Source organism: Lethenteron reissneri, chromosome 32 (assembly GCF_015708825.2).
Source record: "Lethenteron reissneri isolate LAM-NWPU_2019-01 chromosome 32, ASM1570882v1, whole genome shotgun sequence".
Lineage (NCBI taxonomy): Eukaryota > Metazoa > Chordata > Hyperoartia > Petromyzontiformes > Petromyzontidae > Lethenteron > Lethenteron reissneri.
This window is the reverse complement of record NC_083810.1, coordinates 11,996,687-12,020,409: the sequence shown is the minus strand read 5'-3', so window position 1 is coordinate 12,020,409 and position 23,723 is coordinate 11,996,687. Positions and strand designations below refer to the sequence as shown.

Here is a 23,723-nt window from a genome sequence, read left to right as displayed (position 1 = left end):
GCCCGTGCCGCCTTTGTCTCCCTCGTCGCGATGTTTACACACCGCACCAGGTACTCATTTGAGGCTGATTCGACCTAGGGGGGGGGGGTGTAGGACCGGTTCAAATAATCGTCACTGGTGTTGGCCGTGAGCGGGAATCGAACTCGTGTTGCCGGGTTCGTAGTGCTACGAACTATAAACACGTACAGACATGCATTATATAATGTTCAGGTACGAATTTGTATTTCTCTACGGTTCAATACAATTTGATAAATAAACGGGGAAAAAGTCGAAACATTGACGCATCAAAATTCTATTCTTTCAACTAACTTTAAGAAAATGCAGCAGGCAATTCCAAACAATCCTGAAACCACGACAGGAATGGCCCATACGCGGTACAATGGGTGGTCAAAACTTACAAAAAATGCATATAGAGAAAAATACACACGCATGCAATGCGTTTATTTGGAAAGCCCGACTTTACGTGCAAATATTGTACCCCACTAAGGGAATTGCCTCCAGCACTTCAGGGGTTGGTTGGGTGACAGCACATTTCATAGCGCAGCGCGCTAACCGCTACACTACCGCTCCCCCACACACAGACACACATAGACACACACATAGACACACACATAGACACACACAACAACAACAACCGCCATTCGCCACTAAGTGGCGGTGACGTCACCACGTCGCTTCTGCCAGGCCATGTGCACCTTGAGGCCACGTGAAGTGTCGAACGCCCGCTGGCAGGAGGTCACAGGGCAGATCCAGGTGCCACAAGTCGACTGACTGAGATGACTGAGATGACACACAGACACGCAGGTGCGCGTCGTGGCGTCGCGAACACGGCAGTGGTGTCTGCTCGCGTGAGCAAATCGCCAGGTATACAGGAGGTCGTGGGTTCAATCCCAACCCTGATGTCTGCTGTATATTTGGAGATTGCATCTCTCTCTCGTCATCATCACGGTGGCTAGGAGATGTTAACTACCTCGCCAGGTATACAGGAGGTCGTGGGTTCAATCCCAACCCTGATGTCTGCTGTATATTTGGATATTGCATCTCTCTCTCATCATCATCACGGTGGCTAGGAGATGTCAACTACCCCGCCAGGTATACAGGAGGTCGTGGGTTCAATCCCAACCCTGATGTCTGCTGTATATTTGGATATTGCATCTCTCTCTCATCATCATCACGGTGGCTAGGAGATGTTAACTACCTCGCCAGGTATACAGGAGAATCTCTCTCATCATCATCATCACGGTGGCTAGGAGATGTTAACTACCTCGTCTGGTTTACAGGAGATCGAGGGTTCAATCCCTAACCCTGATGCCTGCTGTATATTTGGAGTTTGAGTGTCTCTCTCATCATCATCACGATGGCTAGGAGATGTCAACTACCTCGCCAGGTATGCAGGAGGTCGTGGGTTCAATCCCAAACCTGTCGCCTGCTGTATATTTGGATATTGCATGTCTCCCTCTCTCCCCGTGCCCGCGTGGATGTTGTCTTTTTCTCCGGGTCCTCCGCTTTTCCCCACCACGTCTAGAATCAGCGTGCCGTTCAGCGTATTTGTCCGCTATAAAAAAAAAACTTCCCACGCGATGATTACGTAACTTCGTTGAGCGATCATTCGTGACGGCCAGGTTCGCTCCTGAAATGAAAAAAACCTACGCAAGCTCAGCGGTGTGTGCGGGGTGGTGTGGGGGGGGGGGCCTTACCTGTTCGAATTAAAAACAAAGATTTCGTTTAAAGTCCACGTGCTCGCGACCGCTCCGCCGCTCACTCGCCCACCGCTCGTGGGAAGCCGTCACATCGCACCCCCCGCCTGCACCTTCCTGTTTCCCTTGGCAAGGGGCGGGGGAGAGTGGCTGCCGTAGACCGAGAGCGGCCACGGATGAGGAGGAGGAGGATGAGAGGGGGGAGCGTCGACATTGCGAGCTTCACCGCACACCGCGCCATAGACGGCCGCCGCCTGGGAACGACAGCTCGCCTCCTTGTCCTTCACAGGTTGTTGCTGTTGCGTCGAGCGCTGTCAGCGAGCAGCGCCTATGAGGGCCGGAACGCCGCACGAGCGATGCCTGGAGCATGATGATGTTGTTGCTATAAAGGGGCCCTAAATAAAATAAACATGTAAATATTAACACACGCATTTTTTTACTCGCATAGTAAAGTAATTGTAATTTTTCATTTGCTATACGGCCAGATAATACGACAAATCGCTAAACTTAAACACCCAGTCGTTCATAAGAGTTGAAGGCGGTATGGTACTAGAGTAATAGAGCAAGTGCAGAATCACTGAACCGGAATTGATAGATTTCGATTTAAAGCTTTCGTGACTGCAGGGATTCATCTTCTTGGTTCTTTCGGTAAAGTCACGTAGAATGGAAATAATAAAATAATAAAAATAAAACATAAAATAAATTCTCACGATGTTTCGGCCACAACGCAAGCAGCCGTCCTCAGGTGGATAACAGGTCTGTCGAGAAGATAGCGTCTGAATGACAAGCCCCAGGCTTGGAGGGGCTCTTGAAAGTGCGGGGCCCGTAGCTACTACACATAAATAGTAGCTACTACATATGTAGCTACTATGGCACTGGAGCGATGGAGCAGGTGGCCAACACGAGAGCGGACAGCCTTTGTCTCCCCGGTGGCGATGTTTACACATGGCACCAGGTACTCAGTTGAGGCTGAGTCGACCTAGAGGAGTGAATCCCATGAGCGATCCAGATATCCGTCGCTGGCGTTGGCCGTGAACGGGAATCGAACCCTCGAGTCGCCGGATTCGTAGCGCGCTAACCACTGCACCACCGCTCGCCCCCGCCACCCCCCCTCTTACTTAACATCCCCCCCCCCCGCCCCTCCTCTGTGTCTCTCCCACGCCACGTGTCCCAGGCTCTCTCCACGGGCACGCGCTTCCTCAACAGGATGCGCCGCTGTCTGCAGCGAGCGCACGCGCGTTTCATTGTTGAGAGCATCACCACCCCACCCCCACCCACTTCCCCCACCCACCTCCCCCCCACCCCCACCCACTTCCACCACCCACCTCACCCCCACCCCCCCACCCACCTCCACCCCCCCACCCACCTCCACCCCCACCCACTTCCCCCCCACCCACCTCCCCCCCACCCCCCACCCACTTCCCCCACCCACCTCCACCCCCACCCACTTCCCACCACCCACTTCCCCCACCCACCCCCCACTCCCCCCCCCCCCATCCACCTCCCACCCCCCCACCCACTTCCCCCCCATCCCCAGCCCCCCACCCACTTCCCTCACAACCCCACCCACACACCTCCCCCCACCCCCACCCACTTCCCTCCCACCCCCACCCACCTTCCCCCCCCACTTCCCTCCCACCCACTTCCCCCCACTCCCACCCCCACCCACCTCCCCCCCATCCCACTCACTTCCCTCCCACCCACCTCCCCCCACTCCCACCCCCACCCACCCCCAGACCACCCCCCACCCACCTCCCCTCCACCCACCACACACCCCCACCCACCCACCTTCCCCCCACTTCCACCCACTTTCCCCCCACCCACCCCCCACCCACTTCCCTGCTGGTTGAAGGTGTCCCTACACCGTGCCGATCATGAGGAGCCCTTCAACGGCAGGAGGACTTAGTCCAGCAGTGGACCAGATACTGGCTGTCATTATTTTTGTTAACGGTTAGAAGTCAACGTTGCAACAACAACATCCTCTGTCGCAAGCATGGGAACGTTGCACGTATCGATGTTTCTATTTGTAGCTTACGCAAATGCTTTGGCATGAAATATTAGCAAACAATGCTATTAATACCAGCTTCCCTTGCTGTCGGGAAATCCCTGATGGCACAAAGGGGTAAGCAACGCCGCCTTGACTCTACGTGGGCGCCTCGGCGGGCTTCGGGAAGAGAAGCGCTCTGAGATCACCGCCAGACGCGGGGGTGGCCGGGTGAGGTGGCCGGGTGGGTGGCCGGATGGGTGGCCGGGGTGAGGTGGTCGGGGTGAGATGGTCGGTGCAATTGGCCGCTATCCGCAGTGCTCCAATTGCCCCGTGAATCGACGAGGCGCTCTCGAGTGTTCTGGAACGTTGCTCCCTCGGAAGTTTTCAATCACACAGATTATGAAAGACATTCAGAGAGCCGTGTGGATATATTTTTTTGTCGTTTCTGTTTTCAAAAATAGAATGTCTCACAGAAAGGAAATGTCCAAGGGTAGTGTACTGGTCAAGTTATGTCTTGATGAACTTGTGATATCTTTTTTGGCACAAATGTGCCATCCAAAGTGCATCCCCTGCAATGGCTTGCTAATGCCACGACTGGCCCAAGAACCTCCACTAGACGTCGCTTCCTGGAGAGACCCTCTAGAGAGTGTTTGGCCTACTTTTCCACGCTGGCCGGATGTCATGGAAATGGGGTGGAAGTAACCCCACACTTTACACCGCCATCCTGGGTTCAAATCCAGGCAGCAGTCTGTGATTAATCCGGATCCTCGAGTGTAATGAGTTGATGATCTCAGCCCTGCCAGCAATGACAGCAAAAAAGAACCGTCACGTTAAATTTGTTTATTTTAACTGCACAGCCCACGAATTACCATTGTGCATTTTCATATATCGCTGGCGGCGAATACAGGATAGCTGCTAGGCTAAAGGTCATTTGCCTTGGGGAGTGTGAGTCATGGGTTAGACAATGGAGCTTGGTGAAAATCAGTCACATAACAATGCATGGATGCATTAATTGAAATCAATTTTGGATTCTAATGATCATGTCAAATTGCGGATGTAAAAATGTATGCCCGAATTGCATATGGCGTATTCCAATGCACTACGTTACGTTGAATTCGAACTGGTCGCAGCAGCTGCAATCACATATTCCACAATGAGATAATAGAAGAATCGCCCTACGTGTTTGCAATGCACCATAAAAGTGGAACACATTGTCCACTGCGAGCCTATGGGTATCTGTATGAGTCTGTGGGTATGTGTGAGTCTGTGGGTCTCTGTGTGAGTCTATGGGTCTCTGTGTGAGTCTGTGTGAATTTATGGGTATGTGTGTGAGTCTATGGGTCTTTGTATGAGTGTGAGTCTGTGTAAGTCTATGGGTCTCTGTGTGAGTCTATAGGAGTCTGCGAGTTTCCGGGTCTCTGTGTGAATCTATGGGTCTCTGTGAGTCTGCGGGCCTCTGTGTGAGTATTTGGGTCTGTTTGAGTGTGTGGGTCTCTGTGTGAGTCTATGGGAGTCTGTGAGTCTGTGGGTCTCTGTGTGAGTCTATGGGTCTCTGTGTGAGTTTATGGGTCTCTGTGTGAGTATATGGGTCTCTGTGTGAGTTTATGGGTGTCTGTGAGTCTGCGGGTCTCTGTGTGAGTTTATGGTCTATGTGTGAGTCTATGGTCTCTGTGTGAGTCTATGGGTCTCTGTGAGTCTGTGGGTCTCTGCGTGAGGCTATGGGAGTCTACGTATGTCCACTGTGAGTGTTCTCCCGAGGGCACCAGTGGGATTAACTCGCTATCCTTTGAAACCAGACGCATGATTCACGACTCAGACATCGATTTATCGTTGCTACTCAATTCATATCGATAAGAAAGAAAATGCGTGCTGCGCAGCGAGGGTTGTCCAATCAGTCTCGGTCTATTAAAGCTTTGCAGTTTACTGTAATAACGTTCAACACGCTACCACTAATCAATTTCTGCCACCCGACCACATGCAAATTCCTGGAGTGTCCGGTCATACTCGAGACAAGTGGCAACCTCATGATCAACATTTTGAGAATGAAATATGAAAGCACGCAGAGAATGAAACCGGTGACTTTTATTTTGAAATGTGTTGTGACCCAACCAACTCCTGAAGTGGTGAAGGCAACTCCCCTAGTGGGGTACAATATTTGCACGTGAAGACGGGCTTTCTAAATAAACGTAATGCCTGCGTGTGTATTTTTCTATATATTTTTTTTATTTTGACCACCCATTGTACCGCGTGTGGGCTACTCCTGTTGTGGTTTCAAGATTGTTTGGAATTTCCTGATGCATAGAACTTTGATGGGTCAATGTTTCGACTTTTTTTCCGTTTATTTGTGTTAAATTGAACCGTAGAGAAATAACATTCCTACTTGAACATTATATCATGCATTTCTGTACGGGTTTTTTTAGTTCGTAGCACTACGAACCCGGCAAACCAAGTTCGATTCCCGCTCACGGCCAACATCAGTGGCGATTATCTGAACCGGTATTGAGCCTCCGCTCGGTCGACTCAGCCTCAAATGAGTCCCTGGTGCGGTGTGTAAGCATCTCCACTGGGGAGACAAAGGCGGCCGGGTGTGGTTCTGGCCACCCACCCCCTCGTGTGCCGTGCCGGCCTTCATAGGTGCTCGCGAACAGCACTTGCTTGTCTTTGTTATAGTACACGTAAAAAAATACATAACATCATAAAATAATAACCTGCTTAGGAATTGAAAATACTTCCCTTGAAACCCAATACCCATACAATTGCATCTGAAAACCTGCACATTTTGCACGTATGTTAACTTCTCTATTTACCGCCGCAACACGTGTGATCACACACACGCACGTGCTTGTCGCAGAGGCATTGGTAAACCTCGAGCATGCAACGGCCTCGCAGTGCCCCCTGCTGGCAATGGTTGGAGATGCAGCTAGTGAGTCGCGTGTCACCCCCATGGACCCGGGCTGTCGCGGCGTGGCGATTGCCTCGAACAAACTACAAACTCTATTCTTTAGGTATTTCGGTAAAGTCACGGGGATAGGTTCAAAGAAAATAACCAAAAAATAATAACGGAAACAACTACGACGTTTCCTGATGACGAACGCTTGTGTTGCGATCGAAACGTTGTAGTTTTTTGTTATTTTTTGTTATTTTCTTTGAACCTATCTACGTGACTTTACCGAAAGACCCAAATAATATGAATTCCTGCAGTCACGAAAGCTTTAAGTCAAGATTTAAACCACAAACTATTTTTCACCTTACCAGGTAAGGCCCCAGTGAGCTAAATTGCTCTTTCTCTTTTTTTCCAGAAGCTACCTGGTCATCACAAATCACGGTAACTCAGCGAAGTGGCTTATCGCGTGGAAATGTATCGGAGCCAGATTCTCTAAACGCGTCGATGTTCATTCTAAACGTGGAAGAAAAAAAACCGGAGGACCCGGAGACAAAATCAACGCGACCACGAGGAGACAGCCATGACAACTGCAAATGTACAACAGGCGTCAGGGTCGGGAGCGAACCCCACGACATCGTGTATGCCAGGCGAGGGAGTTAACATCTCACCACCGTGGCGACCCACATCAGTGGGGGGTGCTGGCCCATCAAATTACATTTGTCCCTCACCCACCCACAACTCTCTTTTCGATGTATAAAATCACAGTGAGATGACAAAAGAGATGCGGAGAGAGACGAGTAAAATAGGAAAGAGTGGAGAGGTGTAGTGAGACGAGAAGAGAGAGATGCAGACGATAAAGAGATTTTTTAAAATGGGAGCTTTTCTGCCTGTGTCAAAGTATAAAAAAATAAGAATACTTTTACCCTTTCTGGCAATAAAACAGGAGGTGTTTATATGTTTCAAAGGCAATGTATGTAATATTATCAGAGCATGTTTGTGTGCATGCTCACAAGTACGTGTGGCTAATGCGAACTTTGATTCCTTGCAAAAGGATTATAGTTGGTGTTTGAACATCTTAACACCAGTTTTATTGCAAGAAAGAGCAAAACCTATTCTTATTGAATCATGGATTTAAATTACAAAGAATAATGGGTTGTTTATGTTAATTCTATTTTAATGATTTTTTGTTACATTTAAATTTGAGAAGATATTTGACGCACCGCTGTATTTAGTTCACGAATCTGGGGGCCCCTTGTGTTGCTTGGGGAACTCAACTTTCGCTTGGTTTGCCTGTGCCCAGCGCCGCCACCCATTTCAACAACGACACGCCCGTTGACGAGTACACAGATACAACGTTCCCCTACTCCTCAAATTAATTGCGTGGCAGGTCTTGACCCCGCCTTAGTGGTCCTGAAGTTGGAACGGAACTCCCACATTCCCCCACAGCAAGACGACCGATGTTATAACTTCCCACCGATTTGTTTGTGCAGACTTTGCCAGACGGTGCTCAACGGCACTTCTGGCGATCTTCGTGATGATGGAGACAATTACAACAAAATGATAACAATGATGAGGCTGATTCACAACCTTGGCTTAGAATTTCAGCTGGTGTTGCACAGTCAAAAGCCACTCCCGTTGAGGGAAGAATTAGCAATCAGGGTAACTCATTTGCAGTCGAGTCTTTTCATTCGTTGCACCGCATCCGCCGCTTTAACGAACGGGGATTCCATTCAAGTCAAATCTCGCTCCTCATCGCAGCAAGCGGGAGATCAGCGTGTTCTTGAAGTGGTTCCACTCCACGAGACACTGAAGCTCCTTCTGCAGGCTCTCATGTGACGGGTACGGGCTGAGCTGAACACACAGAGAAAGGCGAGGCACAGCACAATTCAGGAACAATCAGAGCTGAGACGAGCGGTCAATCAAGTAAAATTGTCATCGACAACTCTTTTCACGATCGATCATTTGTATTCTCTGATTGGTCGAGTAATCGAACCGATAGTCAGTCATCAATCACTTGACTAAATAGCCTGGAATATTTCGATTTAAAGCTTTCGTGACTGCAGGGATTCATCTTCTTGGTTCTTTCGGTAAAGTCACGTAGAAGGGAAGTAATAAAATAATAAAAATAAAACAATAAAATAATTCTCACGACGTTTCGGCCACAACGCTGTCTCCCCGACAGACCTGGTCTTCACCTGAGGACGGCTACTTGCGTTGTGGCCGAAACGTCGTGAGAATTATTTTATTATGTTTTATTATTTTATTACTTCCCTTCTACGTGACTTTACCGAAAGAACCAAGAAGATGAAGCCTGGAATATGTTTATTTACACTAGATATCAGAAGCTAAGCAGGGATTTTGAGCCTGGATCGTGCCTGGTGGGTCGACCGTAGTGCAGGCCAGGGAGTCATCGGTGGCGCCCTCGCAGCGCTCCGCTGTGGGCACCAGGGGGCAGTGCAACCCAACCCATTATTGTACTGCGCTTCTATGCCACCGCGTATGCTATACCGCAAGCTTTCACGAGCCTGCGCTGACCAGCTTGGCCGATGTTCATGGTCAATAAGCCCCTAGAACCCACACGCCATTGGGGCAAGTCCTCACCCCGCAGTGGACGATGAATATGAACACTCTCACAGAGATGTCAAAATCCACGTAGGAATATAAAAAAACACCACCACAACCCACGCCTTTGAGATCACGAAGGAACAGGAAACGTTGCCCGGCTATCTGATTGAGCTGTTTTGAGGTTTTGGCCGGCCACGAGAGGCTATTTAGAGGTTGCAGTCGTTTCAATCGCATCTGCGTAATTGCCAGCAGCTGTGGGCAGGGAATGCTACCCTCTGCAGCAAATCAATCGACTCCACCGCAAACGCACGGCCGCTAGCCACGTCAACCACACCTACCCAGAGCAGCATACACTCCTCCCATCGGTTTAGGATTTTTTTCAAAAATGCAACAACATCGTGGAGCATAAAAGCGCTTGAACGCAACCGCATCGAAGGAGATTGTGCAGGAGATGGGACGCGGTTTTCGAGGTTATTTAAAGAGGGGACTTTTCATGAGCAAGCTGTTGGCGCAGGACACATGGTTACAGAGCTAACAGGAAGGTAAAGGTTTGAATGAAGACATTGCATTGATAGCGTCAGTCACAGGAAACAATTAGTCTTGAGCCTGCACTTGTAGAAAATAATTAATTCTAAGTATTTAGCCAGGAAAGCCTCACTCGAGTCTCAATACGGCCCTTCAGGTGATTCCTGCATCGGGATGAAATTGGCCAATACAATCCATGTGGGAGGAAACCAGAGAAACAAACGCTTAAAAGTGTCATCTCCTGGCCACACCTCGCAGCCCCGTGACCACGGCACCTGGCAAGGCCTGGCGGTCACTCGGCCAACAACGAACCAGGCTCACCCCTGCTTAGCCTCCGAGATCTGACGAGACTGGGTGCACTGTGGGTGAGTTGGACATCGGCGAAATGGGAACTTCCCAGGTTGACGTTTTGACTTCAGTCTCATTGAAGAAAAAAATATCTCGTCACCTTAATTAGTTAATAATGACAATGATGAGTACATTTGGGTTGTCGCTACATTATTGCAGAAATTATTTTTGCGATACTACAAGTGCCATGAAGAAGGACCATCACCCGAAACGTTGCCTATGATATAGTTGTTCCTTTTAGGGCAGTGTTATTGGCAAACGTGTTGAGGCCTTCGTTGTTGTTATTATTAGAATCAGAATCGTTATTGAGACTGGAGGAATCCGATGAGCTATGAAGCTCTTTGTTAGAGACGTCCACTGTGACTATAGGGCATAGGGCAAGGCCATCACGAAGGCACCATGGCCCCTGGACGGGTATAGCCTGCCAGTAGGGGCCGATGTTGCTAAGTAGTTTTACTCAATGCATGTATGAATGTATGTTGAACTTCTTCTGCACCGTACGTAGCCAACCGTGCTAATCGGATATGCAGGGGAAGAACAACAAGCTGAACACAAAAAGGGGTTCTAAAGAAATGCATTTTCAATCTAGATGATGATGATTTAAAAGTTCATAGCTCCAGTGGCTTCCTAATATCGGAAGGAAGAGCGTTCCAGACGACCGCAGGGTCGCATCTGACAGCGCGCGATGCGGTGACCGTCTTTGTTCGATGGTTCGCCAAAAGCCGCTGCGGGGATGACCGAGAAATGGGACAGTGGCCCGCGGTCGAGACTAACAACGCAGTGGCTGCCCAAGGAGTGAACACTTCTCGAGGGAGCATCCACCCTGGATGTTGAGCGATGCAATCAGCTCATGTGCAAGCGGCTAGGGAGATGTGCTGCTGCTGTTACTGACCTTCTTGCCCAGGTGCTGGATGTAGGCGTCGTCCACGTGCTTGCGGAAAAACTCGCGCGATATGAGGACGCACTCGGCCCCCTCGGACACGAGCACCATGCTCGTGCTCTCGTTGAACACCGTGTCCGTGAGGCCCTGCGAAGCCCACGGGGCGGCGATGGACACGGTCACAGCGCCACCGACAACTCACTGCTGCCCCGGGACGCTGTCGCACCGTGCCGAGTGATGGTCAAACAATCGCCCCAAACCAACCGTGGCCGGCACTCATCCAGCGGTGGGAAGTCAACAGGCTGCGTACGTGTACGTACATGTACGTAATTACTCATTAGTGTACAACAACGGTCGGGAACCTATGGCTCGCGAGCCATATATGGCTCTTCCGGTGACGGCATATGGCTCCCAGACAATTTTGAGTTGAAAATAATAATAGTAAAAAAATAAAAATAAAATCAGTTTGGAACTGATTTTAAAATAATTGTGATATTGCTTAATAATACTGTGTCATTTTAAAGTAAACAGAAATTAGTTTTGAAGTTAAATTTTCTCGGGTCACGGTCCCGTGACCAGAAGTCGCATTAAAAGTAAGACATTTAATTTATTATACGTTAAAAATACTACATGGCTGTCAATGAAATATATTTAGAAATATTTGGCTTTTATGGCTCTCCCAGTCAAAAAGGTTCCCGACCCCTGGTGTACAACATTCGTGGGCAGGGATGACTTGGTAGATTAAAAAAAGTACACTGATTCATTAAGTGTTTTACAAACAGGTAAACACACTAAACGTTACAAATGCAGGAAACGCAGAGGGAGTGTTTCACGAGCACAAACCAAAATAATTACCATATCTGCCATTAACGCTTCCCTGTACCAGAAAAAAAATCTAACATATGTGATGCCAATCTTGTATATTGCAGTATGATGTGTTGCAATACGTTTGAAATTCAATATGTATGCAAAAATAGCCAAGAGGAGCTGCTTACGAATATTTGTCCGGTCTGCAGGCTCTGCACCTGCACGTACACCTTGTGGGAGTCGCCAGGGCTGCTCCTGTGACTCGAAATCCCTGACCCCACGATGTGGCCGTCCCTCGTGTCACGGGTGCCGCTCTCGCCCTCTCTCGTGCAATCACCACCACCACCACCACTGCCATCATCACCACCACCACCACTGCCATCATCACCACCACCACCGGCCACATCATCACCACCACCGCCACCCTCAGCTCCAAGTCCATCCATCGCGCGCCTCTGCTCGGCCTCTTGGGAGCTGCGCGACACCCCGAGAACAACCTCCCCGCCCGCAGGCGGCGATTCGTCGTTCGCCAAACCCCGCAGAGACGGCGGCGAGAGCCGAGGGCCGGCGGATTGATCGTCGGCGAGTTTGGGATGAGTCTCCGCTCGCGCGCGCGCAGCCGCAACCGCAGCGCGCGCGTCACTGCCCGGCCGGCCCGAGCCCCGGGCCGCAGCGGGGGACTTCTCGTCCAGCGCGTCTCTCGCCGTCTCTCCGGGGCCGGCGGTACCGGGCGAGTCTCTGCGGGGCCGAGAGTCGGCGGCGGCGGCACGCGTCCCGCATCTCCGCTTAGCCGGCGCCAGCGCCTTCAGCACTCGGACGCTGCCCTGTGACGTGGAAGCGCGGGAGAACTGAGACGAGCGGGGGCAGCGGTATGCAATCGGCACGGTGGGCACAAGTGTCTAGGGCCTACAGAAAACCCCCCAAAAAATGTGGCTGTCGTCTGATGAAGGCAGTTGTAATTGCCGGCGAAACTTCGTACTGAGATTGTAAATGTTGTGGATTTGCGTTGTGGCCGAAACGTCGTGAGAATTATTTTATTATGTTTTATTTTTATTATTTTATTATTTCCCTTCTACGTGACTTTACCGAAAGAACCACGAAGATGGACCGGCAAATTGCTCGATGAATGCACCGTGCGTTGAACTTCGTTCGCGCCGTACGTCGCCTGCCGTGCTGATCAGAGGTGCGGGACTCAAATGGATCAATACGCAGCAATGAATTATCAGCACCCTGCTGCCCAAAGCTTGGTATGATCCTACTGACTAGGGAGTCATGAGACTCTGCGAGGCTTTCCTGGGTAAACAATTGTGATGTCAATAATAATTTTAAAAAAAATTGTCCCGCTAAGCAGGTCTAGCTGCAAGCTGCAAGACGCAGCCTGATAGATGAATTAAAAAATACGTAGGAAAGGTGCCGGGGGAGGGGGGGGGAGGTCATGGTTGAGGTGGGTGGAACTCACCGACTTGACCACGTAAAGCATGTCTGAGGTCGCGGTGTCTTTGCAAATGACAGCTCCACGCCTGTAACGAGCACACACACACTTAGGAAACATTTTGCGCGGAACACACTTCAGCCCATTGCCGAGCCACATCCCACGCCGTCGCGATGCTGCTGAACGTGACACGTGGGTTCTCACAGCCAACGCTGCGATCGGTGGTTTAGTTTGTGTACGTGGCCCAAGACAAAAATAAATCATCACCCAATGATGTCGATTATTTATACAGGGCAACCTCGCTGGCCACTAAATTCCAAGGCTGATTTTCTTTCAGCAGTCGGGTGCTGCGTTGAGACGTTTAACCAAATTGAATTGCTAATTAATGCATTTTACTCAAGAGGTTTCGAATAATCGTAATGGCTCACAGCGTATCGTCAAGATCCAATGACGACGAATAACACAACAAGGTTGGAATGTGGGAGCAACCCCAGAGTAGCCAGAGGGAACGACTGCAAAGATAGGGACAGCACTCTAATGTCTGCACGAAGCATTTGATGACATCTCCTGGCCACCTCGCAGCCCCACTGGAATTGGGAGTTTCGCAAAATACAAAATACTAAACTATTTTTTTTTATTTGACCAAGTAAGGCCCATCGAGAAATACAGCTATTGTTTTAATTTCTGAAGAAACCTGGCCACAAATGAAAACTCTACGAAGTGGCTTTTCATCATGTGGACATTTATAGCAGCCAAATACTCGAAACGCACCTTGATTCTAAATGTGGAGGGAGAAAATTGGAGGACCCCGATGAAAAATCCACGCGACCGTGGGAAGAGAGAGAGGGAGACATGCGAACTGCAACTATATATAGGCGTCAGGGTCGAGGTTCAGCCCACAACCTCGTGTACACCACGAGTCGTCGTTAACATCTCGCCACCGTGACACCATGAACCACGGACAATGTGTCACGTGAACATACAATTTTAACTTTTGCACGTCACGGTAAATGCTCCGCAGGTGTATCACTTGCACAATGCTCACCTTTGTGTTTGACACAAGCAATACATCATAGCCAGTTATGGGATGCTTAATGATGACACCCACTCATTGTATGCTGAATTGACCGAGAGGAGGATCGGTGCTGGTTCCGATAGGATGCCAATTGGCACTGTCATTATGTTTGGCAAGGAATCGATGCTGGGTGGCCGGTATCGTATCGCAGCACACGAACCACGATCAGACAACAGCCGCCGACTGGTGACCTCGATGCGACGCTTCGGCCAGGCTCGGTGCACTTTGAGTCGTGAAGTGTCAAAGCTTTGCTGGCAGGATGTCACCGGACAGGTTTTGTGTGTTAACAGACTGAGATGACTGGAAGATGCACCACCTGTGCTCCCCTCTGTGCCACCTTGCTGTGTTTTAACCACACGGCGCTCCGCTCGTTGTCGCGAGCGCCGCTCTTCTGCCCTCCGCCGATCTTGACACCGCTGGTACCGGTCATCGACAAGTCCACTAAGCTCCACATCCTTTCCAGCCCGTGCCGTGTCCGTTTCGACCCCGCTACCCGGCCAAACAAAAGCTGTCTCGGGCAGGTGGTGGATGAGCACGTGTGGGGAGCGGTGGCGCAGCAATTAGCGCGCTACTCTACGAACCCGGTGTCCCCGAGTTCGATTCCCGCTCACGGCCAACACCGGTGACGATTATCTGAACCGGTCCTGGGCCTCCCCTAAGTCGACTCGGCCTCAAATAAGTACCCGGCGCGGTGTGTAAAACATGGCAACTGGGGAGACAAGGCGGTCTGACGTTGTGCTGGCCACCCACCCCCTCGTGTACCGTGCACGCCTTCATAGGTGCTCGCTAACAGGACTTGCCCCTAGAGTCTGTTAAGGCTATACGTGGGGGGGGATCTTTGTCATTGTCTTTGTCTGGATGAGCATGCCGACTCCACGACACAGCCAACGCAGCCTCGCCTGGTCACGGATTCCGCGGCGCAGGCGAACCTAAAGTAGCTGTGGATGCACACGCTGGTGCTGTCGAGCGGGAGCACGTGGAGAGGCCAGCCATGGAACTCCTCCAGGGAGCGGAGGAAGCTGACGAACTCGGGTTCGCCACTGCACACGCCGTTCTGCATGAAGATGTTCACAAAGTCCTGCAGCAGCAGCAGGAGCAGGCAGACAGGCAGCAGCAGCAGCAGGAGGAGGCAGCAGCAGCAGCAGAGGCACACAGTGGCCACGGGTGTGCGTGAGGACATGCAGGGATCACCGCGTGTGACTCGTGCCCATTGCTTTTGTAGCATTATTTTGGTGATTTCGAAAAGTTTTGGTTTAAATTTTCATTTAAAGCTTTCGTGACTGCAGGGATTCATATTCTTGGTTCTTTCGGTAAAGTCACGTAGAAGGGAAATAATAAAATAATAAAAATATTAAACAATAAAAATTCTCACGACGTTTCGACACAAGCAATCATCCTCAGGTGTGAATTTGTTTGTTGTAGTACAGAGTTAAACTGATAACTTTAATCTAAATTGTCTTATGGTTGTTATTGTTTGACTTGCATACCACTGGGATTTTTGCACACAGCAATGATGTGCGGTGCTCTTTCTGGAAGACTTTGCTGTTTTTTCCTGGATTTTTCAGTTTGCGCGTAACATCTTTAAGATGTTTTCTTGTTCATGTTTTGTTTGTTGCGGTTGCACCCGATTCAAGAGCCGAATGGCTCACAGGGCTATACCAAATAAATGAAACTGAAACTGCGTTGACAATGCTGCACCCGGGGCCTAAATCTCTCACTGAGTAATTTTCAAGTCGCTGGGTGAACCGGAGTTTGGCGGCGACTGTGAATGTTTGCGACAGCCTTGTCGAGTGGTGAAGCGGTGCGGTGCTGTGCGTGCCGATTGCGCTCTCTGGGTGGGTCACAGACCCAAGCAGACCCCCGCTGGCATGAAGCCCTGACCACACTTGTATCATCGCTACTTCAGACACCCTCACTACTGCCCAGCTTTGTTGTTAACCATGTGTTTGTCGGGCTACAGGCTTCGTCAATCTGAATGATGGTAGACATTGCGAGTTGTGGCTGTGGGGGCATGGGCTATATTCGGGGAAGAAAGTCCCCTTGCTGAGCCCCCTGATTTAATATACTTCATGGGTTGCCATGGCTGCTCACTAAGTCTCTCACCTTAAAGTTAATCCTTGCTGGAAAGTTGTAAGGTGTGTCGCTAAGAGGTGGTCGTGTCCATGTCAATGATGTATACTAATTTACATCCATTTGTCAATCCACAGATGGATGAAGGTTGCCTTACACCGCGTCCGTCTTGGGGGTTGTATGTCCGCACTTCACGGGGCTGGTGAGTGAGAGTTAGGTCAGGGACCGGTTCAGATATCGTTCGTCACTCGTGTATAGTCGTGGCCAAGAATCAAACTCAGGTCACAAGGTTCGGAGCGCTTCCCCCACCCCCCTCTCCATTTAACCATCTAAATAATACTCGTCAATTACGCACGTGTAAAATGGGATGAAATAATAAGTAAGTTGGGACTAATTTTGCGTGTGTAAATATCCGTAGGCGATGTGTACTTTGAAAGATCACACATCAATAAAAATGCGTGTGACTCGTGCCCATTTATATTGATTTTTAAAAAATAACACTTTTTACATGACACCCCTAGATACATTGATGGGGGGGGGGGCACACCTGGGGACGCCAACATTTATAGAGTTCAACATTGCACAGTGAGTCTCTACATGTGCTGTGATTTAAGCGAGCCAGCCCCAAGCGCGTTGCCTCATCGTGTCCACAGCAGTCGTCCCTCTCCTGCGCCAAACATTCACTCGCCCGGTTCAATTCACGCAAATTACGCAACGCGCATCAACTTGCGTCCCTGTGTGTGCTTACCCCGCGCAGCCAAATATGGAACTCCTTCACGTATAGGCAATGGACGTGCAACGTTATGAAATAAAGACTCTAAACCCGACACCACGTTGAAACAATGGGCGGTATTTGTGTTGTTTATCAGGGCGGAGACCCACCAAGCCCACGCAAGAATGCAAGTAACTCTTGTTCGAGCGTATTGTACGTGCGTATGTTGAAATTCTTTCTCACCCTACGTAGCCAACCGCGCTAATCGGAGTTGCGTGTGAAGGACAACCAACTAAAACACAAAATTCATTTCTAAAGAATTGAATTTTCAATCCAGACGATTTAAAAGTGTTTACAGCTCCAGCGGCTTCCTAGTATCGGAAGGCAGAGCGTTCCAGACGGCCGCGGAAGCGCGCGAGAAAGCGCGCGATGCCGAGGCCGTGTTTGTTCGATGGCCAGCCGACAGCCACCGTTGCTGTGAGGAAGAGGATGAGGAGGAGGATGAGGAGGATGAGGAGGAGGGAGACAAAGACCTGTCGGTTGACGGTGAGGAGGAGAAGGAGTAGGAGGATGAGGAGAATGATGAGGAGGAGGATGAGGATGAGGAGGAGGATGAGGAGGAGGAGGATGAGGAGGAGGAGGAGGAGGGAGACAAAGACCTGTCGGTTGACGGTGAGGAGGAGAAGGAGGAGGAGGATGATGAGGAGGAGGATGAGGAGGAGGATGAGGAGGAGGAGGAGGAGGAGTAGGAGGAGGAAGAGGAGGAGGGAGACAAAGACCTGTCGGTTGACGGTGAGGAGGAGAAGGAGGAGGAGGATGATGAGGAGGAGGATGAGGAGGAGGATGAGGAGGAGGAGGAGGATGAGGAAGAGGAGGAAGAGGAGGAGGGAGACAAAGACCTGTCGGTTGACGGTGAGGAGGAGGAGGATGATGAGGAGGAGGATGAGGAGGAGGAGGATGAGGAGGAGGAGGAAGAGGAGGAGGGAGACAAAGACCTGTCGGTTGACGGTGAGGAGGGCGACCGTCTCCTTGCACACGACGGTGGCGTTCCTCTTCGCTCGCATCAGAATGGCCAGGTCCTGTAACACGAGCAATGATCGAGCGCCACGGTGAGCACACGAGACTTTGCGAGGCGGCAGGAGTCGCCGTTCGATCTCCCGTCGCGGCAGTGAATGAAGGGCGCAACTGGCTTAACTCTCCCGCCCCCCCACCCCCCCCCCCCCCCAGCAATATAAATGGGTACATTATAGTTCAATCTAGATTTGAATTGTTCGTGACTGCAGGGATCCATACTCTTTGATTCTTTCGGTAAAGTCACGTGGGTAGAAAATGAAATTAATTAAATCACGACGTTTCGGGCGCAACACAAGCGTCCGTCATCAGGTGGGACAACAACAGCAAGAAACAATTGCTGAAGAGTAAAGCCACCTACGTGACTTTGCCGAAAGAACCAATAATATTATACATCATAGTTCGTTGATTGGCATGTCGCATATGGTGGAGTAAAGTGGGGGGGGTGCATTGAGTAGGCCAAAATGCCCCTTCGAGGGGGGCTCTGTGGAGTACGCCCCCGTGAAGGTTGTTTGTTTGTTTGTTTTTGTCGTTTCACCAGCAGTGACAAAAGCGAGCGAATGCATGGCTGCACCTTTACAAATTACGACTCATCCTGGACATCAAGTTGGCTCAATTACGGCAGGAGGTGCTAAATCGGCGCTTGACAACGCACGCCGGGGCCGGTGCTGATTGAAGAGAGCGCGCGGCGGCTGTAATGATCACGATGAGCCCCGTCGAGAGATCACGGTAATTAATAGTCTTGGCTAATGAAGGCGTTGATAATTGTGACCGCGTGAATCAATGGCGTGCCGCCAAAAGCCTGCCTAAGGTTACGTAACTCATTGGCGTTCACTCGAAGTGGTGTTTTTCTTATTCAACATCTCCATCATCATCATCATCCACAAACCATGTATTGTCTCCAGAGATTGTAACGTGTGCTTGGAATGGCCAAACTGTGAGTCTTTACGCGGCGTATGGCGAACACACACACGTGCATAATGCTCACTCGGTTATGAAACATTTGCACGAGCGTGGAAGATGATCGGACTGCATAGGAATGTGAACTTTATAAACACTAAACTAGAGATGGGTTATTTTTTTCTCCTGGCACTGGTTAAAGTCGATTAAAAAAATTCCACAACAGGACTGCCCTGCGCACAAACAAAAGCCTCGAGTCAGCGAGGTTTTTTTTCTTCCCCTCGTGGAAACAAAGAAGAAAAAGCGTGCATATTCATCGTTGCCACAGTGCTTTCCTACGTGCGTTTTTGTCCTCGGAAAGATTTCTTTAACTCGTGACAGAATCGGCCCCTGCCACTGGCAAAGCAAAGCGACGCGTGGCATTGCGAGGTGACGTCACGCCACGATGAGGCGTGACGTCCCTGTGACGTCATCGCCTTGGCCGAAAAGGCTCCTTTTTTTTGGGTCAAACTTTCATCCATTACCCCCCATTTTCTAGAGCAGTGGTTCTTAACTTTCACTACAGCCTTGCTCCCCTTTGGTTCTCAATCGTAAAAAAAATGTATAATGTTAATAAATGTTAATAAACACACACATTGGCCGCTCAAATGTCCCAGAATCTTGATGGAATAAAGTAAGGTGTACTTACGTGCCCGTTTTTCATTTGTCTATTCAACGATTTAACTTCGAACAAAAATCTGGCCGTGTCTCGCACTCCCAGGGGGGGCATCCCGCACCCCCAGGGGATGCGTGCACCCCAGGTTAAGAAGAACCACTGCTCAAGGGGTTTAAGTCCCGAATAGCAAGACGACTTTATACTCAAGTCTCGTTTACGAGCGATCGTCTTCGCCAGAGTTACCATGGCACCCCCCCCCTCCCCAGTGATATTGGTCGCATTCGCGACCAATATCAAGGGTTTTTTTGGGGTTAAATTGCGTTAAATTAAAAGTGTCGTTACCCCACCGCCACCCGACGCATCCAATTAGTAGGGTTTGTCACGTGAACAAAACGTTTAGAATGTGAGGACGACGTTTCACTGGTGATTGCTTCCAGCTTCATCAGGCGATTTGCCCGAATTGTTATCTCTACTTCCCTTCGTCTAGAAAGTGGCGACGCGCGTTGACTTGCGTGAGCGTGCGTCACGTGACACCCACCCCAAAGAAGTCGCCCTGCTTGAGGAAGGTGACCGTTTTGACGGACACCTCTCCGCTCTGCTGGTCCATGCGCACCTTGGTGACGAGAGCGGTGCCTGTGAGCAGGAGGTAGAAATTCTGGGGCACCTGGCCCTGCCGGATGATGATTCGGCCAGGGCCGAAGCTGCCGTGTGTGGAGAAGGGGGGGGGGGGGGGTGGCGGCAATAGGGTGACCATCGTATGCACGTACTGTATGTTGAACGTCTTTCGCACCGTACGTAGCTAACAGCGGCAATAATCGGAGGTGCGGGGGTCCGTATACTAAGCTAGGTTGAACGCAGCATCATGCGCATGGTTTACACGCGACATTAGATCGCTCGTAACGTGCGGTCAGGCCGACTACGCTCGACTAATGACGTTTTACAGCCGACGCAAGCCGCCCCGTCATAAAAGCAATCCGCCGATGGACTTTCGGAGAGGAATCGAGGCACCGTTACCTTTCATACCAGCCGTATCTGACCAAGCCTTTCTGCATGGTCTTCGGGAATTCTCCAAATGCCTCCACGACGGTCCTCAAGGAGGTCAGCGCCTGCAAAGAGGTCGCAACAATCCACGCCACGCAAGACACACACAAAAACCAAACTTCTGTAGCAGAGGGGTAGAAGCTACCACAATGTGGTGGGGGCGGACACGATCCGCAACTTCGTGTTTTTCATATGGACCCCCGTGGCCACGTGAAGCCAGCCACTTTGAGACGGCCGACAAACGAAGTTGTCCATCACCGTACCTCAACCGCACTCATCGGAGACTCGAGGGAAATATATATTTATATTTCATTTTGACCTGGCAGCGAAGACCGCGTTACTCATTTCAACGCGTTAAGCAAACTTGCGTCAAAGCAGTCGGTGTTCTCGCAGCAACTTAAGTGTCCACGTTGTGTGACCAGCCAAAGGCATTCAGAAGCCCTTTGTGACCCTGGCTGATGGAATTTGTGGAAAATTATTTTGTCTCGTTTCTATTACGTGGACCGACGGGTGTGAGAGAGAGACAAGTTGTCTGCTTGGAGAATCCCCCACCCCTGCTATGAGAGAGACAGAGTGTTGGGGACAAGTGATATTGGCGAGCGCCTATGAAGGCCCGCACGGCACAAGGGGTGTTGGGGTGGTTAGCATGGATACCGTGCAGGAAACATTTCAACGTGTTCGTGGAGCGTTATCAACACGCTCGCGTGGCAACTAAACACGCGATTACGCACAATGTGGAACAGTTTCATTGTTAACGCTGCTTTTGACTGCACGGGCGTGGGCATGTGATCTTCTCTATGCAACTTGGCCTTAGTAACCTGGGGGGGGAGGGAGGAGGGGGGAGGGGACCAGTGGGTCCGATAAGGGTTGAGACCCACTCATGTGCACATCCTCCACGCGCGTGCATCTGTGTTGGCGTGACACGTGGTGCCGCTCGCCGTGGTGCGGGAGGTTGGCGCGTGATTTTTGTTGAGGCTGCGCCACAAAACAAAACTATACACACAAATATAAAAGTTCTCGGTGTATTTAAGATGAGAAAAAAAAACACTCGACTTAAAGCTTTCGTGACTGCAGGAATTCACATTCGTTGGGTCTTTCGGTAAAGTCACGTAGATAGGTTCAAAGAAAATAACAAAACTAACTGCGACGTTTCGATCGCAACACAAGCGGCCGTCATCAGGAATAGGGGGTGAAATGTATGGCCATACATTTGGGCTACGCCCATTTTAAACCTTTGCCCTTAGAACTTATCTACGTGACTTTACCGAAAGACCCAAAAAATGTTTTTAAAACAAGCTCGAATATTGTGATAGCCAGGGCATTTTGTGGCAAGGAAAAGATAAACGAAAGGTCAATTGCCTTCATGGTTCAGTGCCCAACAATTGCTTTGTTGTGCGTAACAGTTGCACACTTTGCAGCGTGCCGTGTCCGCTAAGAGAATGCGCGCTGCTTTGCTCAGGCCGAGGTAGACGCACCCCAACACGAGCTGTTTGCTCTGAACCGGAGGGCACACGAAGGCTCACAAAGCGAATTTGCTCACTGTCACTTACTGTGTTATTTGAATAGACCGTCGTCCATGCTGTTTAACCATCATATAACCGATATACATCATCATAATGTCCGATATTGGGAAGCCACGGGAGCTATGCACTTTGAAATCTAGATTGAAAACTGATTTCTTTACAACTGCGTTTGTTGTGTTTAGTTTGTTGTGCTTCCCCCGCACCTCCGATAATGATCACGGTTGGCTACGTACGGTACGAAAGAACTTCAACATAAGTACATAGTCGTCAACATTATCATCGTCATTATCATTTTCACAACTCTGTTCTTTGAATGTATCGTCTATACAACAAACCCATCATATTCTTACGCAAGAAACACACCATCGCTAGTTTCATCATTGTCATCGCCACTGCTATCATTATCACGCGATCCAAGCTTGGAAAATGGAATCGGCCAAATATCCGAATTGGAAGAAACTCCTGAAAGAAAATAAACTGATTTCACGTTCTGTAAAAACAACAACAACGGCCAAAAAAAACCCCAGACTGTTGGACAGAATTGTTATTTATCTGTTTGCCCACAATGAAAAGTTAAGTTTTATCCACGGCTTATTCTGCAGTCGGAGGAAGTCATCGATTTCACTCTCGCTGAAATGTATTTAATTCACCGTTGTATCCCGCAATCGGAAAGTGTATAGCAGCAGTACCGAAAGTCAACGCGATGTCCTGTTCAAGTGAGCACTCAGAAGGTGGTCATCTACCCTATTTACAGCCCTGAGGTGGACATTCCTCATTGCTATGGCGGGCCAAGTTTTTTTTCCAGAGGACAACCACTGCTGACTTCCTCACAAAGTGGTAGTAATTTTAGAAACCCTCTACGGATGATTGACTGGGCCGACCCCCCCAACCAGGATTTGAACTTGAAGCCTCCGGATTGTGAGCCGCTCGCTGTAACACTGAGCGACCTCTCGGCTCTATATCCACACACACACATCATCGCCATGTATACATGCACGGTATCTGCCGTTAAGCATTCATCTGCTCAATGTGCCTCTGTAGAGTCCTGCAAGGCAATAACTTTGCATGTAGACACGCAGTGTTGACTCACCGCTCGTAACTTATCCTGGGAGCGGACAGCCGGTGGTAGAGATAGAACGGCCTTGGTCTCAGTGCTCACATCGTGCTGTGTAAACAACAAGAACAAAACACAGTCACGCAATTAATCGTCCAGCTCGAGGTTTACACGTACGTTGGTTGATTCCATATCAGGCCTCATCGCTGCAAGAGTAACGAGCAATTATTCCAGGACCCCGCGCACAACGCAGATGTGGCGTTCTAATGAGCTGCTTGTTAAGGATTAATCACTTGCGTCCATTGGCCACTCAAATGTCCCAGAATCTCAAAGCACCTTGCATCGCATCACATTTAAATCATTCCCAATGCCCAGCTGTCGCTTTCATTTTTGTTTTAGCCTAGGGGACCCCCTGATGGCTCTCTCTGTGCAACACACGGTGACGGCTGCACCAGGCCTGCTAGTGGGCATTCGCCTGTCAGTAGGTGGGTGACGTT

The 23,723-nt window shown here is 50.0% G+C and overlaps 1 protein-coding gene across 2 annotated transcripts in view; it reads right to left on the bottom strand.

Annotated features, from left to right (window-relative positions):
* Positions 1–5,788: 5,788 nt before the first annotated feature.
* Positions 5,789–23,723, bottom strand: part of LOC133350041 (uncharacterized) — a 30,473-nt gene continuing 12,538 nt past the window's right edge. For both annotated transcript variants that reach the window (XM_061564011.1, XM_061564012.1), the window contains exons 5-13: positions 23,263–23,337; positions 20,623–20,714; positions 20,147–20,309; positions 17,978–18,061; positions 15,130–15,278; positions 13,153–13,213; positions 11,882–12,517; positions 10,899–11,033; positions 5,789–8,419 (exon numbers count right to left, since the gene is read on the bottom strand). In XM_061564011.1, coding sequence (XP_061419995.1) covers positions 8,318–8,419; positions 10,899–11,033; positions 11,882–12,517; positions 13,153–13,213; positions 15,130–15,278; positions 17,978–18,061; positions 20,147–20,309; positions 20,623–20,714; positions 23,263–23,337 — 1,497 coding nt within the window. In that variant the 3' untranslated portion in view covers positions 5,789–8,317. The remainder of the gene's footprint in view (positions 8,420–10,898; positions 11,034–11,881; positions 12,518–13,152; positions 13,214–15,129; positions 15,279–17,977; positions 18,062–20,146; positions 20,310–20,622; positions 20,715–23,262; positions 23,338–23,723) is intronic.